At 37.7% G+C, this 19,657-nt stretch overlaps 1 protein-coding gene across 2 annotated transcripts in view; it reads right to left on the bottom strand.

Annotated features, from left to right (window-relative positions):
* The window catches only part of LEMD3 (LEM domain containing 3), an 86,638-nt gene that overhangs the window by 39,408 nt on the left and 27,573 nt on the right, over positions 1–19,657 (bottom strand). For both annotated transcript variants that reach the window (XM_072655278.1, XM_072655279.1), the window contains exon 2: positions 8,731–8,768. In XM_072655278.1, the coding sequence (XP_072511379.1) occupies positions 8,731–8,768 (38 nt within the window). The remainder of the gene's footprint in view (positions 1–8,730; positions 8,769–19,657) is intronic.

Raw genomic sequence — 19,657 nt, 5'->3', positions numbered from 1 at the left:
CCTGATCTAAGGATCTAAGACATATCTGAGAACTTTCTAAGACATATCTGAGAACTTCCTAAGACTTATCAAAAGGGCTACTTCTAGTGTTCACAAGGACACAAATGACACTTCCAAAAGGAACCTAAAAAGTACTGCCAACAATTATGAAGTGTTGGACAAGAAACTGAAGATCACATGGGCAGAGTGGTGATTTTCCTCACTGTTGTTTGCTGATGGAAAGGGAGGCAGAAGAGAAAAATTAATAAGTAAACAGTTACCCAAGAAGATAGTGTCAGAAAACAGGATCAGTCTTTCTGAACATGGTTTATAATACATGGATAACATTATCCTGATCAGAGATAGAGTATACTTAACAAAGCTTGGTAAAATTGGTAATTAAAGTCTGGTAACTAAAAAGGCTTTTAAACTAAATAGGATGAAGGAAAAAAAGACTGCCTATGTGCACACTCTGAATTATATACTATAAAGGGCACCCAACAAGGAAGAACTCTTGAGACAACTAGAAAAATCGCAAGACAAAAATCCATCCCAATTTCTATACACAAATGCTCCAAAATTAGGCAATGTAAGGTGGCAAATTTGATGTCAGACAAATCACTAAGATTTTTGTGGGACAAAATATATAACTGGACCATGGATCTGGATGAGTATCCTTTATTTAATACCCAGAAAAGAAAGTTGTCACTAAAGTCTTCATCCAATGGTTCAACATCAGAAACTACTATGATTTTATCTGTGAAAATTACATTAACAAAGAGGCACCACCACCTGTTTCATCTATGGCACTCCAAGGATGTGGAAACCTTTCCATGCTACTTACAGCTGAAACCTTCCATGTATCCTCCCTCCCTTTAGAAGGTGAGCTTTTTGAAAAAAGAGCTATTCTTACTTTTAAATGCTGTTTTCCCATTGTTTTAAACATAGTAAATGTTTAACAAATGCTTTACTCAAAGACACATGGTAGATTTAAAGGGGGGGAGGCACACAGAGAATAGCACTGTATATTCAGTATATTTTATAAATATGCATATACATATATGCACGTATATGATCTATATAAGAATGCAAACATGGAAACGTGATTCACCTCCTGACAGAGAAGTGACAGACACAGGATGCAAAATGAGACATTATTTTTAGATACGGTCAATTGAGGAATGTGTTTTGCTTGAGTAGACATGTGCATTTCAAGGATTCTCTCCCCTTCCCCCACTGGGGTGGCAGAGAAAGAAAATATATCTGTTCACTAAAAAATAATGGTAATTTAAAACAAAGGTATATTCATATGAAAAAATTCTGGAACCAGAGGGGCATTGTGGAGAGTATTTGGGTGATGTTCAAGGGAAGGAATAATAGTGATTTTGTCATGGGAAGACACTTTCTATCTCCAAGGAATTTGGAAAACAGACCACAAGACTGGCACAGAGGCAAGGCATGATACAGTAATGATGGAGGATTCAATTATCTCGACACATAATACAGCTCACTCTCTGGCAAAAGCAGAAGTTCTAATAACTTACTGACTTGCCTTAGTGATAATTTCACTCTTAAAAAGGTGGAGGAATCAACAAGGGGAAATTTTCTTCTGGGTCTAACTCTCACTGAGGGGAATTGGTGTCTGCAGTGGAAATGATGGGAACCTTAGAGGGGAAGTGATAGTTCTACCCTAGAGCAGGAAAGGAACACTAGGCCTAGTCTTGACATGCACCCTAGATTTGGGAAAAGCAGACTGTAGTATGCTGAGCATCAACAAAGACAGTCTCTGCCATGGGGAGAGAAGGTCGAGCTGCACAAATTTTTAATTAGCTTCTGTTTTGTTTTTGTTTTCTTTTTGCAAAGAATGACTTTTGCACTGCAAATGAGAGAACAAAAATGACTAACAGACAGTTAAAACCCAACGTAAGTAAGGCAAGAAAGCACCAAGCTGCCTTTGATGACTTCAGGTCACTTGGATAAGATGAACTACACAAATCTGGGTCCTGAAAAAACTGGCAAACATTACCTGCTAAGCCACTGTCATTGATATTTGCAGTCTTACATTTAGATAGAAAATAATTGATATTACAAGAGATGATGCAGGCATGGTTGGCAGGAGTTGTTCGGACAAAAATCTGGGGAGTTAAATAGACAAGTTCAGTAAGTTAGCAATGTGACACAGCAGCAATAAAAACTAACATGATCTTGGAATGGACCAAGTGGACACAACTTCAAGGAATAAGGAAGTGATATCCCCACTGAATTCTGTCAAGAGGGCAAACAAGATGGTGACCTGCACAGTGGTGGAATTGCCTCTACCATACATGTAATGTGAGTCCAATCCAGCATTTGCTTCAAAATTGACAACAAGAAAGGGATTAAAGCACTGGAGGGCCTGCTGAAGGCAAAAAGCAAGTTCTATGAGAGTTAAGGTGATGCAAGAGCTAAATGATAGCAGGTTGTGGTCAAAGAAGGGGAAAGAGTTCAAGTTCTTGGAGACAGGACAATTCTGAATAACGATACTGCCAGGCTTATGTGTAGTTAAAGTAGAATGGTACAAAGGACATTCGAGCTGAATAAATCAAGGAACTGGAACTGGGCTTTTGGAAAGGCTGACAATGTGGATCGTAATGGCTAGTAAAAAACAACTGCTACTAATAGCATTTTAAGTTCTGCAAACACTTTTCACATATTAGCTCCCCTGATCCTCACAGTAACAGGCAAGTCCTATTATCATCCTCATTTTAGAGAGATGAGAAAGTAAGGCTGAGAAGCTAAGTTGTCTGTCCAAGGTCAAGCAGCCAAGAGCTAGTTAGGACCCCAAATGGGATTTAAACCCAGGGCTCTTGATTCCAGTTTTAGCATTCTAGACACTATACTACCCTGCTTCCCAAGGACACTGAAGAAGTCACCAAGGAAAATGAAAAGACTGAAAAGCACCCACATGAGTAGTTACTACATGAATGACCATGACTGCAGAGCCACCAATGACTATGATACAGTGAGAAATGTTGGATTTGGAGTCCCAGCTCTGTCACTTATTTTTTGGGTGTCTCTGCGAAGTCAATTCTGCTGGACCTTCATTTTCTCATCTATCAAAGTGGTTTCCTTTGTTATCAGAATGTTCTTAAATGCATAATACAAAATACAAAGGATGACAAATTACATTAGAACAGCTGTCTACATATTTTTTAAAAGCCAAGTTCACTGAACCCAGGTTGAAAAACCCTTCCTGCCCTGAAGGTTGTCTCACTTTTCTAAGACAAAGGGCCCAATATACAAAACATGCTAAGAACCCATGTTCTCAGGTCTCTTCTAACTCTAAGTCTATGATCAGGAGAAGAAAATAAGAAGAAAAAGAACATTCACAGTCCTTCTGACATTTCTTCTTAATCTTCTTATAATACTAGGCATGCAAGGAAGTCAAAAATGACTGAAACTTTATACACCTCTGATTCTATGAGTGGACTATTAGTCAACGCAGCTCTATTATTCAAAAATAAACTTCTTGAAATTTCTAAGCTAAGCCCCTCTATCTTAATTTTTAAACCATTTACTTTTGTTTGATGAATTTTAATAGATCATAAAATCATAGATTAGGGTTGGAAAAGACCTAAGAGGTCAAGTTCAGCCCCATTTTATAGGTAGGGAAACAGAGGCTCAGAGAGATGAAGGTGACTTGCCCAAGGTCACATAGGTAGAAAGCAGCAGAGCCAAATTTGAATCCAGGTCCTCTGACTCCAAATTCAATAATCATCTAGAATACCACACTTGTCTTCAGAAACTTAACACATGATCAACAGTTCCCTTATTAGCTTTCAGAGGATCCCAGCAACTCTAGAGTCTTATTTCCTTTCACAGGTAGACAGAGTAAAGGTCAGTTCAGTTAAAATATCTACTAAATGTTTAATACCAACAAGGCATTAAGAACGCCTAAATTCTTGGCATTAAGAATCCAGAGTGTTTCAGTAATATTTCCATGCCAGCGGCCTTGCTGAGAATTCTGGTACCTGCATCTTCTTTCTGAATAGGCCTTTATAAACAGGGTTTCATACTGATGAGGCCATTTTTCTTTCTTTTTAAAATTTTCTTTATTTTGAACTTAAATAGCAACAAACATAAGTATTTTAATATACAAATATATTTACATATTTACTATACATATATAAATATATATAATTATATATATTTAATATACCAAAAAAAAAAAAAGATTGTATATCAAACTGAATTTCTATTCTATAGTTGCTGGGGTTTTTTTTTAAAGTATAGACTAAATTTAACATGGTAGTAGTAAAACTATTGGTTTTGGCCCATTCTGAACTTCATTCCACTCTTTTGTGAAGTTTTAATGTTTCATTGTCATATTTTTTCTTTCTTTTTTAAAAAAACCACTAAAACTACCAATTCTTCTTCCCTACAAACAGAAGCCCTACCTTGTAACAATCAAAGCAAATCCACACACTGGATCTGAAAATGTATGTCTCCTTCTGTACTTCCAGTCCATCACACCTCTGCTAAGAGGTAGAAATCAGGAGTTATCATCATCTTCTAGAAAGACACAACCAGCTGAATGACCACTACAAACTCAGGGTAATCTCAGCTGAGCTCTCAACTTTGCTTGGCAATCTATTTACTTAACACATTATCTTGTCAAATGTCCCTAGCAACTCTTTCAAACCTCTTTACTAATCACCTACAGGTGACTTCATCTCCAGTTTTACCCAACAAACAGAAAAGGCCATCCAACTTCCATACTTTTACCATAAAAATTTTATCTTCATTTGCCCTCTCCTACATTTCTCATGCCTAAAAGTAATTGAACTTTCTCCTTTCCAAAACTCATACTTAGGCTCTAAGAGCACTATTCAATAAGAAGAGATCCAATTGGTTTATTCCCTGTAGTTCTTTATACCATCCAATACTCTGTTCCTAAATCTTTTATATTATTTCTCTACTGTTTTCCTAAACTCATAATTCTTTCCAGGTCAGATTCTGGATCTAGCTTATCCTCATCTGACTTGTGCATATATTTGAATAAAGACAAGAGACAAGAGGAGAGAGAAGCCATATAAAGGTTTTGCTCTATTTAAAGGATAGGTGATATCCACTCTCAGACAAGCATGAAAAATTGTGAAGCATGAAACAAAAATGGTTAAACAGTAAGTTGATACCCAAATTAAGTAAAAATGCATTGAGAGAAACTAGTTGCCCTCAATGAGTTCAATCACATGGTCAGGTGAGCCAAACCACATCCCAAAATGGTGAAAGAATGCACAGATGTTCAAAAGATCATGAGGAATGGGAAAAGTGCTAAAGGACTAGAGGAGGCCAAATGTCACCTAGATTTTCAAAAAAGGAAAGGGCGTAGAGGGAGAGTATGCTAATGGTGAGCTTGTCTTCAGCTCCTAGAAAAATTTTAGTATGCATATAAAGACCATGAGAGGCAGCAAAGTATGGCATACAGAGAGTCAGTTTAAGTTAAATCCTAAGACCTAGGACTAAATCCTGCTTCTGACACATACAAGCTGTGTGATCCTGGGCAACTCACTTAACTGCTCAGTGTCCAAGGCAATTTTCTAAGAATATATATTATGCATAGATAAATTACAGATCAGTATGGTATAGAGTTTCAACACTGGAAGTCCCTGATGACGAAATCATAGGTCCAGAATAAATGTGTGTATGGTGGAAGTGGCTGGGATGGTAAATGAGCATTTAAAAAAAGAAAGTGATCGTAAAGATAATCTTCACGAAGGATATGCTCATGTAAGACAACCTAATTCCTTTTCTGAGGGAATAACTAGACTAGTAGATGAGGTGAATGCTATAGAATCTATCTAGATTTTGGTGGAACTTTTAACAAATTATCTCATGCTATTCCTATGAACGAAATAGGCATATGGATTGCATAACAGTAGTTAGGCAGATTATGAAATGGTTGAACATTCAGTCATTAATGGGTCTATATAAAACTTAGGAGATGTATACTGGAATACCCCAAGGATTTATTCCTGGTTTTCTGTTACTTAACACCGGGCCTACACAACTGGTGGCCCTTGGATTGCAGGTGCCTGCAAAAAAATGTAGAGGGAAGCATGCTTTGTATGTAGAGGGCACTTTTATAAATAACTTGGATAAAAACGTATTTGGGCTTGATCATTAAGCTTGTAGATAACATAAGGGTGGGAAGAACAGTCTTATAACTTCAGGTCACAGGAAGGACCCAGAAAGATCTTGCAAGTTACAATGATGAGCTGAATTACAATGATGAGCTGTAATATGGAAAAATGTCAAGTTCTACATATGCTTAAATGATCAACTTCACAAGTACTAGAAAGGAATGAGATATGGCTGGATAGTTTCTTTGAAAAAGATCTTTTGATTTAATATGCCTCAAAAGTATAATGCAGCAGAGAAAAAAAAGGAATTTAGGCTGGATTAAAGGAGAAAAATAAAATGTCTAGAACAAAGGAGATGGTGATCAAACATTCCTCTGTCCTGACCAGGCATCTAAACAACGTTTCATTCAAGCAGGCTACTATATTCTAAGAAGGACATTAACACACTGGAAAAGGTCAGCTCCAAGAAGTTTAAAAGGAAAGATGAAAGTCTACAGGGTTACTGTCTAATATATATCTCATTTGGTCAACAAATTCCAAAGCACCAAAGTAGATTTAACTTCTGAAGGTAAGGAACAGAAGGAACCTAAATTACAGAATAGTATTATGAATCTTGGGGAGACTATGTAGCAATGTGTAGACAAAGGAACCTCCTCAGAATGACAATGAGTGGCACTGATAAACCCAAGTTCAGTGACATTCTGGGGGGAGTTAATGAGCTACTTTTCAATGCTTTATGTTTCTGTGTTTGTTCAAGGACTTCCGAGAGTCATTAGTATCTTAGGCATTTTCTGTAGGTGAAATAAGCACTGTCTCATGTGAAAGAGCTGGAGACCTATTACTCATATCTGAAGAAGCCTATGATTTACTGTGGAGATTTTCCTGAATTGACTCCACGGGGGACAAAGGGCCAGACAGAAGCAAGTCCTCCTGGTTCAGGCACTCTAAGACTGAACTTGCTTCAAGTGACACCCTGGAAAGAGGCCTTGGGCACAAGCTTATTTCACATTCTCTTTCATCCATTTTCGGGCCCAACCAAATTTACTGATTTTTGCACATGACATTCCAACTCTTTTTTCTGAGCTTTGCACACAGTCTGCTCTCCCACCCCCACATCTCTGCCTCTTAGAAATCTCTAGCTTACTTCACACCTCAGTTCATGTGCCACCTTAGATAGAGACCTTTCCTGATCTGTTGAACTGCTACTGTCCCCTCCCTCAATCAAATTACCTTGAATTTGTTTTGTACACATGTTGCATTTTATTTATATGTATACCTATCACTTCAACCAAGAGACATAAGCTCCTTAAGGATGGGAACTTCTTTGTTCTATCTCTGCATCCCTATTGCCCAGAGGAAAGGACTCAAGACCATGCCATGTGAGGATCATCTGAAGGAACCAGATATCTTTAGCTTGGAGAAAAAAAACTTAAGGGAAAAAATATGTTGCTCATCTTCAAGTACTTCTCATGTAGAAAAGAGTTCTATTTATCTCCACAGGGGAAAATTAGCAGTGATGGGTAGAATCTGCAGAGGCAGACTGTGCTTGATACACAGCAAATCTAATGATCCAAGCTATCCAGGCTGCATCACTGGAAGATGTCCCAAATATAGGCTGAATGATGACTCAATAGGACATTATAAAGAATTTCTATTTAGGTACAAATAGGACTAGACAACCTCAGAGGTCCCAACACAGATTCTAATAAAATATACATTATTTAACATACATGATGACATACATGAAGGCATACAACATTATAGTGTATGCATAGTGATGCACTAACTTGACAATAAACAATAATGAGTGATAGTGGCTACAGCTTGCCTCAAACCTCTATCATTATTTTGTTGACTCCAAGGCCTTCCAGAGAAACCTAGGAAGGATAATAGGGTACTCATTATGTCCAGGACAGCAGTATCAATACTTTTTGTGCCACAATGAGGGAGGTTAACATGCTTCCAACAAACTGGGTCCCACACCATAGGGAAAGGTAAAAGTTTTATTTAATTATTGGCAAAAGCTGTTTATTGTATTGTCAATCTCAGTCTTATATACCTGATAATAAAGAAAAATATAGTCAAAAATGATAACTTACTACAAAGCCATAGAGTAAGAATTTAGATGCTGGTAAATTCTAACATATTGGTAAATACAATAAAAGTTGGGAGCCATATTATTATCAAAGTAGGCACTGACCAATTTCAAGTCTTAAGATTCAGATGGAAACCTTATATTATGCACTTGTGCACCTATGTTTATATACATATAACATAGGAAATCTTTCTTGCCAACATCTAGTAAGGAGCACAGTATGGTACTATGAAAATTTTAATTATCTGAAATTAAGTTATCACTTCTATTTGAAAGTGAGTTATCCTAGGATCAGAATTATTCTGCTTCTTGGTAGTAACTGGATGTGATTTAACTGAACTTAAGGTACTCATGGACCAAAAGATGTTCTCCTGAAAATATTCCATATAAATGTGTCAGAATAGTCTGTAGACTGATAGTAATCTTAGAACAACGAAATGGGGTAGACTAGATGGCTGCTGAGGTCCATTCAACTTCCAAATTTTGTAATAGTTACCCTAAAATATATAGTTGTTACTGTCGATCTTTACTTACTTGTATCTTTTCAAATGTTTCATCGAAGGGGCTTTTTACTATTGAAGAAAAGAAGAAAGAAAACAAATATTAGTTAACATCTGGGAACAATTAAATATTCTATAACAATGCATTAGAAATTCATATATTTTAACAATTTTAAAACTGAACATTAAAAATATGCAAGAAATACACACAGGGTAGCAAATTAGTTAAGAGGAAACTTTTATATTTAACATATTTACTTTCAATTAGTACAACTTCTCCAAACCATGACTCCCCTATCCTACCTCATTCAGATTCTATTTTCATCTTTTAAAATTCTATAAATTGAATCTTCTAAGATAGCTAGTATATGGTTTAACTTAATCTTTGCAATAAACCCCACCAAATACCTTTATTTTCTCTATTCTATTTTCCTAGCTATGCTTCCAATCCATGAGAAAATGCTTCCAAATTCCTTGAAAACACTGTGTCTTTTGATTGGCCCTAGGTGAAACGATGACCCTGGAGGTGTAGTTAGGTACCCACAAAAGTATCTGACAAGGGTTGTTCCCTTTGGGGAAAAAAGAAAAATCAATGTTTCTGAGAAATACTTTATTTCTCCTAGCAAAATTCATCATACCTTACAGATACTTAATACTGAATAAAATGAAATTTTATGTCTTCGATGTATTCCAAAAAGTCACAATTTAATTGACCCTTGTAGACCAAATAGACCAAGTGAATGAAATATTTTGACACTAAAGACTCCCTTCATTGCACTGGCATCCATGAATGATTTACAACCCTGCAAGCATGGGGCTAAAGTCACTTTACCCCTCCTAATACCATTCCCCCACCTCTCCATCTGACTTTTGAGACTACTACTAGTAGTTTGTAGTATAATGTCATGAAGTATTTATGTTATATGTGGTTAGGAAAAAGGTGCTTTTACTGCTTTATCAAAGGCTGACATTTGGAATCATGAAATGACTTCAAATGTACTTACTTCTGCTTTTTTTTAAACCTTCCAGAAAAACCTGTTTTTAAGGAAATTTTTCTAGCATAAATGTTTTACATCTAAATATAGATTCAGACTATCCTTTCTTACAAAATCTACAAGATATACAAAAAAAGTAAAAAAAAAAAATTTACTTTGAATTTTGACTTTTAATGATTAAAATTTTCTCTGCAATTCTGAGGAGTGACAAAACATGTACCACGTGGCAATTCAAAATTCAAACAGCTCAGGATATTTAGTAATAGGATACTGCAAGGAAGTAAACTGAAGAAATATGAATATGGTTCTAGGCTAAGGAACCAAGTAACATTACGATTATATTCCTTCAGTTTTATTTTATGTGAAAATATTCAAATTTTTGAACAACTTCCCCTCACCAATTTGGGGCTCAAATACGTGAATGAACCCATTAAATAGCGATACATCATGTTCCTTTCTATGTTAAAGTTTTATTTTAAATTAAAACCAGAACTGTCACAGGAATTAAGAACTGCTTGCTTCTAAGACAGCAGTTTAATAAGGTGGAAAGAGCAAAAGGTAGAAAAAAAAGTATCCCCTTTCTACCTAAAGTGATTCCATTACAGCAAACAGAATTACAAATTCAGTGGCTCCATTAAAGATTACTTCTCTAAACCAGAGAAGCTTCTGATGCCTACTAGGAGATGAAATTATTTGTCGTTTACAAGGCACAACTTGTTTAGAAAAAGATAATTAACTGCTCATTCTGAAAAAAATTAGGAGCTATGTGGAGGTCCCTAGTTTTTTTTTTACTTTTCAGAAGAATAGAGAATTTGAAAGGAAATGCTCATAAAATACAAAAGCATAAGAATGTTTGCAAATATGAAAGCAAAAGGTTTTAGAAATCAAACTTTAGAAATCTGAACAAAATATAAAAGAATGACAGCACAACTAATAAAAAACTCTGTCATTAATTCATTTGGGCTCTATCATATGTAGAGTGCACACTGGCCAAATTAAACCATTAGCTCATCCTTTTCTGTCTTTCTCTGTCTCTCTCTAACACACACACACACACACACACACACACACCACACACACTTTTGTCAAAGCAATGTCTTGTCAAAATTCTGTGTTTCAAAGAAGGGGGAAATGCAAAACAGCATTTCTCTAGGTAGGGAAAAGGAGGCGGTGAAAAAAAAAATCAACATTTCTATGACTTCAAAATTCCTAGAAATTTTGTCATGTATATGTTTCTACAGCTATTAGAAGTAGGAATTGTAGCTTTCTTCCTCATATCATGTGAGTTCTTTACCTAATTTGTGCTTAGGTGGATAAACTTGGCTAAAACCAAGCAAGACGGCCTCTCCCTCTGCCCAAAGCAAACTTTATAGCTAAGCATCTGCGTATACCCAGACAGCCTCATGGCACCTGGCATCACAGATAAGCCATTGCATATTTCCCTTGTAAGCCAACTTTGAATCAGGCAAAGTTCCAATTTCATTCCTCTCAATCAATTACTGCACTCAAAGATCCCAAAGTATAGATCTGTAAGCAGAGTCAGCAGCCAACATTTTCCCCCATAGTGACAACTCTGAAAAGACGGAAGAATCTCCAAATGTGGGCCAGATATTTGACTTTTCCTCTACAAAAAGGAAAAGCCATTTTGGAGCTTCTACATATTACCACAATCACAGGCGCTGCTACACCACTACCCCAATTCATCATATACACATTTGGAGGCCATAAGCATGCCCCTCTTGTTTCAATGAGCTATAAGTAAGATCCTTTAATGAATCTCCTTTGCATAATGGGTTAGTACATAATTACTCATTTTGAAAAATATTTGTCACCAGGAATTGAAATAGGAAAGAAAAACTGATCATGTCTCTTTTTTTTAATTCTTTAAATTCAAGAAGCCCTCATGGCAAGCGCTGCAGTGAATGGACTTAGTTTACCTCATCATATTCTTAGGCTTTTTTATCTTTTTCCATACCTTTGCAAATCAGAAAGAGAGAAAGAATATGATCAATATTAATAATCTAAAATTATATGTGTGTCCTAATTACTCTCTTCTTTCTCCCACCATCAAGGCCAGCCCATGAACTTTGTTTCTCATACTTTCCTGTTTTTTAACTCTCCCTTTAGGATCCACCCTGGGTATAACTCTGTTTTGCTCGTTACTTCCCTCCCTCCCTCTGCTCCTTCTTATGCTCTTCTTCTGTGGAGTTTAATGTATATCTAAATTAAAATGCATGTGTTTGTGTACATTCCACCTTCCTTTGCAAGGTTCAGATAAGAGTGCATGAGAAGGTTGTTCAGTCCACTGCCTTCTTCCATGGTTGTACTCTTACTTATTTCAATTGTGCAAAATAATATGGTTTTGCCCCTTATTCATTTCTTTTCCTAATATATTCCTTTCCCCTTCCCTTTTCTTTCCTCATTGAAAACCAACCAAAGTACAAAACTACAACCAGGTCTTGTCTGTCACCTCTCTCTATGACCCTTGAAGACAGTGGAATTCAGAAGGAACATCAGGTCTCTTTTCTCAGGATGCCAGAAATTCATCATTGCTCAGTTCCTTCTCTAAATTTCTGTTTGCATTTCAAAGTTTCTAACAAGCTCTGGGCTTTTCATCACCAGCGCTGAAAAGGTTTTCTATTTTATTAACAAGTCCATTTTCACCTCTGCAAGATTATACTCATTTCCACAGTGTAAATTACTGTTGCCTTTTGGAAGGATGCCTGCCTCCTGTACAGCCTTGTGTGCACCTAATGGACTCCTGCACTCTTGAAGCATTTCTTGATGCTCACAGTACTTTTTTCCTTTGATTTGGAAGTGCTCAGTACCTGAGTTCCCATGCTTTGCACGCTAGACTTATGGATGGCGTATTATCCTCTGGACCTCCCTGGGGCATTCCTGTACCTAGGGTAACCGCTGTGCAGAGAGGCCTCTAAGAATTATGGTTGTGGTTCAGAACATTCCATAAGCTTCTTTTTGCATCTATGCTGCATAAATATCAAAATTCTCAGTTTCTAAGAAAAGGGGAAAATCTGGGTTTTTTTTCCCTCTGGGTAGAAGGTGGTAAAAACACCTTAAGTTTGATGACTTAAATTCCTAGAAATTTTCCCACCTGTGCACAAATTGGGTGAAGTATATAGCTGATATTTGAAAGATACAATTCCTATTTCTAACAGCTGTACAAACATACTCATTTGACAAAACAAAAAAATTATAACCACTCTGTAATATCACCGATAACAAGTCTAATCTAGAAATAAAGGTGAGCAAGATCTCTCATTCCTGGTCTCTTTGCAAAACATCCCCCCGCCTCCCCAGTTTGCTCTTTGAATACTCTCTTATCCTTCCATATGGTTTATATGTTGTCACCTTTTTCAGCATGCACTTGACAGATTAAATAACTGAAAGTGAGGCTGAATTTGCAACCAAATACTGAGTTTTGGTCACACAAAACATGAGTCAACTGCAAGATTCACCACTGAAGACTGTTGCAATCATGCCATTTCTTTGAAGGTTCAGCAAAATGCCTCTAATTTTTTTTTTTTTTTTTGCTACTTCCACAAGGCTAATACAATTTCAAATGAAGCAAAGAAGCAAATATCTGGACTGGGAATGTAGAGGGACAAAGGAAGGGAAAGAAAAGGAAAGGGGAAAAAACAGGTGGAGCACACAATGATAAGTGTTCCCATCTGCTATGCTGGAGACCATCATTTGATTCCTACAAGTCTACTACTACCACAATGCCAGCTCAAACAGGGCATCCCAAAAGTCTTAGTGCAAGCCTGCATTAAGACTTTTGGGATCTCTGTATTTAACTCTACCGTATCTAGCCTCTATATTTCTCTTCCCATTTATCTATCATTATGTAGTTTTTCAACTAGTGGTAATTCTTCAGAAGAAGATACTTAACTCTTATTGAAGAAGATATCATAAAACACATTTTTAGGTGGCGGAGCCAAGATGGCAGAGTAGAAGCAGGTACCTGCTAGAGCTCTCTCCCCAAACCCCTCAAAAAAAGCCCTTTAAAAATGACTCTAAACAAATTCTAGAGCAGCAGAAGTCACAAAATGACAGAATGAAGCAAATTCTGCATGGGCTGAGCCAACATGGATGGAGCTGGAGCAGGCCTTAAGGGACTGAACTGCTGGCAGCTACTGCAGTTTCCAGACTTCTCAACCCACAAACTCCAAAGATGGCTTTGAAGGTTAGTGCGAAGGGTCTCTCACCTGACTGAAAGGGGAGTGTGTGGTCTAGCTCCAGCCCTAGTCCCAGACCCAGGGCAACAGCAAGCACTGTTGAAGCGGAGGCTGCTTCTGGAGCCTTCTACTTAACAAAGAGCTCAAAAGTCAAGTAATTTGCTGGGAAAATGAGCAAAAGAGAAAAAGAAACAGACTACAGATTCTTACTTTCTCAGGGAGGTATTTTCTTACGTTACTGATGACAAGGAAGAAAAAAAATATACAAGCAGAAGATAACAAAACAAAAAAAGTCCTGCATCCAAAGCCTCCAAGAAAAAATACGAATTGGTCTCAGGCCAATGGAAGAGTTCAAAAAAAGGATTTTGAACACTGAGCAAGAGACATAGAGGAAAACTGGGAAGAGAAATGAGTGATGCAAGAAAATCATAAAAAGCAAGTCAACAGCTTGCTAAAGGAAACCCAAAAAATGCTGAAGAAAATAACAGCTTTAAAATTAAACTAACCCAACTGGCAAAATAGGTCCAAAAAGTCAATGAGAAGAATGTCTTAAAAAGCAGAATGGGCCAAATGGAAAAAGAAGTCCAAAAGCTCACTGAAGAAAATAATTCCTGGGGGGCGGAGCCAAGATGGCGGAGTGAAAGCAACGACTCACCTAAGCTCCTGGAAAAACTCCTTTGGATATTTCTGGGGGGAGAGTCTGACCAGACTTTGGAGGTGTAGAATCCAGTGGGAGACGGACTTTGACAGATTCGGAGCCCAGGCTGGACTGGAAGGTCCACGGGAGGGATCTGTTCCGCGGGGGTAAGAGCCCGGTGCACAGCGCAGCGCGGTCGGCGCGGCAGGGCGGAGGCGACCCGAGGGGCCCGAGAGTGGCGGGCGAGACCAGCGGAGCAGGAGATAAGCCAGGCCGAGCCAACGATATCAGCGCAACAGCCTTTGAAATCTTCAGCCTAAAGACGGGACTTCAGTGGGTCACTACTTGAACATCCAGAAGCTGGGATGCCGGAGTGATCAGTAAGTGCTCTCCCCTCCCCCCCGATGACCGTGAGGGAACCATAAAATTCTTCCCCAGATTGATCCTGGATCAGTGGGAGCAGCAGAAAGGTGCGAGTGGTCTCGTAACACCAGAGGCTGGAGAGGTGGCAAAGGGGGATTCTTCCTACCGTGGTGGAGGCTATCTGGAGGGACAGACGACCCAGGGAAGAGAAAAATTCGCACTGAGACCCAAGCAAGCCTCAGCCCGGGAGATGAGCCCCAGGAGGGGCGGGAACACGCATTAGCCTCTAGGCGTGCCCCAGCCCTCCAGGGGAAAAGGGAAGACAATAGGGAAGCTGGGATCACCATCCCCCCCCCCCCCCCCCCCCCCCCCCCCCCCGACCTTGCCTTTGCCTCAGGCCAGCTGAGGAGATAGCCTGAGACCAGACCACACCTCCCACACACCTATCAAGCTAAACCCAGGGTTGATCTGGGAAACAACAACAACAACAAAAAAAAAAAGCCTGCTTTTAGCCTAGACAAACATCAACTCAACTTAAAAGATCTGTATCTTCTGACTGAAAGAACCAAAAGCTACAACACTCAGCCAACATCATGAATCGGAAAAAGCAGACGAAAAGTGAAAAAACCATAGAATCTTTCTATGGGGATAAGGACCAAAACACAAACACCAAAGAGGTCAGAGCTGAGACTGTACTTCCATCTGAAACCTCAGATGGGACTATGAATTTCTCGCAAGCACAACTAGATTACCTGGAACGTCTGAAGAAGGATATAAAAGAAAAACTGGCCAATGATTTTAAAACCATAAAAAAAGAATTCACTGATGAGAACATCAATCTGAAAAAGAAAATTGAAGAAATGGAAAAGGAAGTTCAAAAATTAACTGGAGAGAATAATTCCCTAAAAGGAAGAGTTAATCAAACGGAAAAGGAAACTCAAAACCTAATAGGGAAAATTGATCAGATGGAAAAGGAAACCCAAAACCTAACTGGGAAAATTGGTCGAATGGAAAAAGAAGTACAAAAATTAAATGGAGAAAATAGCTCCTTAAAGGGAAAAATTGGCCAGATGGAAAAGGAGATGCGAAAGCTAACTGAAGAAAACAATACGATCAAGATTAGAATTGGGCAAGTAGAAACTAATGACTCAATGAGGCAACAAGAGTCAGTCAAACAAAATCTAAAGAATGAAAAGATGGAAGAAAATCTAAAATATTTAATTGGAAAAACAACTGACCTGGAAAATAGATCCAGGAGAGAAAATCTAAGAATTATTGGCCTGCCAGAAACCCATGATGAAGAAAAGAGTCTGGACAATATCTTCCAGGAAATCATCAAGGAAAACTGCCCAGAAGTACTAGACTCAGAGGGCAAAATAGTCATCGAAAGAATCCACCGTTCCCCTCCCGAAAGGGATCCCAAACTCAAAACCCCAAGAAATATAGTTGCCAAATTCCAGAGCTATCAAGTGAAGGAGAAAATACTACAAGCAGCCAGAAAGAAACAATTTAAATATCAAGGTCACACAGTCAGGATCACACAGGACCTTGCAGCTTCTACATTAAAAGATCGAAAGAATTGGAACCCAATATTCCGTAAGGCAAAGGAGTTGGGACTCCAACCGAGGATCAACTACCCAGCAAAGTTCAGCATAACATTTCAGGCAAGGAGAAAGTCATTCAACGAAATAAGGGATTTCCAGAGCTTCCTGACCAAAACACCAGAACTCAATAGACAATTTGATCTTCAAATGCAGGTCTCCAGAGAATCATAAAAAGGTAAACAGAGGGGAAAAAACAAAAACAAAAACTTGCAACTCAATTAGGGCAATCTGTTTACCTCCCTGTAAGGGAAGATGATACCTGTTAATCTTGAGAACTGTGCAGCTATTATGATAAAAGGGATATATGTAGAGGGAACGGGCATAAAGTAAATGATGTCATGGCAAAAATATGATTTAAGTATGAGAAGGGAATGTAATAGGAGGTGTGGAAAGGGGGAAGCAGAAAATGGCAAATTATATCACAGGAAGAAGTACAAAACCATAGTAGAGGGAAGGAGGGGAGGGAGATGAGCATTGTTTGAGAGGTACTCTCATCTGATTTGTTCAAAGGAGGGAACAATAACCTTAAGCAGATAATCCTAACTAGCTCTATAGGTAGTAGGAGGGGAAGGGGGAAGAAAGGGGAGGGTGGCTAAAAGGGAGGAAAGAAGCAATAAGAGTAAAGGGGACTAAAAGGGAGGGGGGCTAAAAGAAGGAGGGGAAGGCTGCAGGAGGAGGGGGAGAAAAGTGAATACTATTGAGGAGGGGAAGGGAGACGGGAGAGCTAAAAGCACAAATGGTGGGAAAGAGGGTGGAGGGAAATACACAGATTGTAATCATAACTGTGAATGTGAATGGGATGAACTCTCCCATAAAACGGAGACGGATAGCAGAATGGATTAAAAGCCATAATCCAACAATATGCTGCTTACAAGAAACACATTTGAAACGGGGGGATACACATAGGATAAAGGTCAAAGGATGGAGCAGAATATATTGTGCTTCAGCCCATGTAAGAAAGGCAGGAGTAGCAATCCTAATCTCAGACAAAGCAAAAGCAGAAATAGATCTAATCAAAAGGGATAAGGATGGAAACTATATCCTACTAAAAGGCACCATAGACAATGAAGCAATATCATTACTAAACATGTATGCTCCAAGTGGTATAGCATCCAGATTCTTAGAGGAGAGGTTGGGGGAGTTGAAGGAAGAAATTGATAGCAAAACTATACTAGTGGGGGACCTCAACCTCCCCCTCTCTGAACTCGATAAATCCAACCTTAAAATAAACAAGAAAGAGGTTAAGGAGGTAAATAAAACTCTGGATAAGGTAGATATGATAGATCTTTGGAGAAAATTAAATGGGAATAGAAAGGAATATACCTTTTTCTCAGCGGTACATGGAACATTTACAAAAATTGACCATGTACTAGGACATAAAAATCTCACAATCCAGTGCAGAAAGGTAGAGATAATCAATGCATCCTTTTCAGATCATAATGCATTAAAAATTACATGTAATAAAAGGCCATGGAAAGAGAAACCAAAAATCAATTGGAAACTAAATAATCTAATTCTAAAGAAGGATTGGGTTAAAGAAGAAATCATAGAAACAATCAACAACTTCATTCAAGAGAATGACAATAGTGAGACAACGTACCAAAACTTATGGGACACTGCAAAAGCAGTTATTAGGGGAAGTTTTATATCTCTGAATGCTTACATAAATAAAATAGAGAAAGAGGAGATCAATGACTTAGGCTTGCAGTTGAAAAAGCTAGAAAAAGAACAAATTGAAAATCCCCAAGTAAATACCAAATTAGAAATACTGAAAACCAAAGGAGAGATTAATAAAATTGAAATAAAGAAAACTATTGAATTAATAAATAAAACCAATAGTTGGTTTTATGAAAAAACTAATAAAATTGATAAACCTTTGGTTAATCTGATCAAAAAAAAAGAAAGAAGAAAACCAAATTACTAACATTAAAAATGAAAGGGGTGAACTCACCTCCAATGAGGAGGAAATTAAAACAATAATTAGAAACTACTTTGCCCAACTTTATGCCCACAAATTCGATAATCTAAACGAGATGGATGAATATTTTAAAAAATACAAATTGCCCAGATTAACAGAAGAGGAAGTTGAATACTTAAACAACCCCATCTCAGAAAAAGAAATTGAACAAGCCATCAATGAACTCCCTAGGAAAAAATCTCCAGGGCCAGATGGATTCACAAGTGAATTCTATCAAACATTTAAAGAACAGTTAATTCCAATACTACATACACTATTCTTGAAAATTGGGGAAGAAGGAGTCCTCCCAAATTCTTTCTATGATACAAATATGGTTTTGATACCCAAACCAGGAAGAGACAAAACAGAGAAAGAAAATTATAGACCAATTTCCCTAATGAATATAGATGCAAAAATTTTAAATAAGATTTTAGCAAAACGAATACAGCATCTAATCACGAGATTAATACATTATGATCAGGTAGGATTCATACCAGGACTACAGGGCTGGTTCAATATTAGGAAAACTATTAGCATTATCGACCACATCAACAACAAAGCTAACAAAAACCACATGATTATCTCAATAGATGCAGAAAAAGCTTTTGACAAAATACAACATCCATTCCTACTAAAAACATTGGAGAACGTAGGAATAAAGGGAACTTTCCATAAAATAATAAGCAGTATCTATCTAAAACCTTCAGCAAGCATTATATGCAATGGGGATAAGCTAGATGCATTCCCAATAAGATCAGGGGTGAAACAAGGTTGTCCATTATCACCACTATTATTCAATATGGTACTAGAAATGTTAGCTGTAGCAATTAGACAAGATAAAGATATTCAAGGAATTAGAATAGCCAAAGAAGAAACTAAGTTATCACTCTTTGCAGATGATATGATGATTTACCTAGAGAATCCCAGAGATTCAAGTAAAAAATTACTTGAATTAATAAACAACTTTGGCAAAGTTGCAGGGTACAAAATAAACCCACACAAATCCTCTGCATTCCTATATATTAGCAACAAAGTTCAACAGCAAGAGATAGAAAGAGAAATCCCATTTAAAGTTAGGGTAGACAGTATAAAATACTTAGGAGTCTACCTGCCAAAACAAACCCAGGGACTATATGAACACAATTACAAGACACTTTTTGCACAAATAAAGTCAGATTTAAGTAAGTGGAAAAACATTAGTTGCTCATG

Source organism: Notamacropus eugenii, chromosome 3, assembly GCF_028372415.1.
Source record: "Notamacropus eugenii isolate mMacEug1 chromosome 3, mMacEug1.pri_v2, whole genome shotgun sequence".
Classification (NCBI taxonomy): domain Eukaryota; kingdom Metazoa; phylum Chordata; class Mammalia; order Diprotodontia; family Macropodidae; genus Notamacropus; species Notamacropus eugenii.
This window is presented reverse-complemented; position numbering and strand designations above follow the sequence as displayed.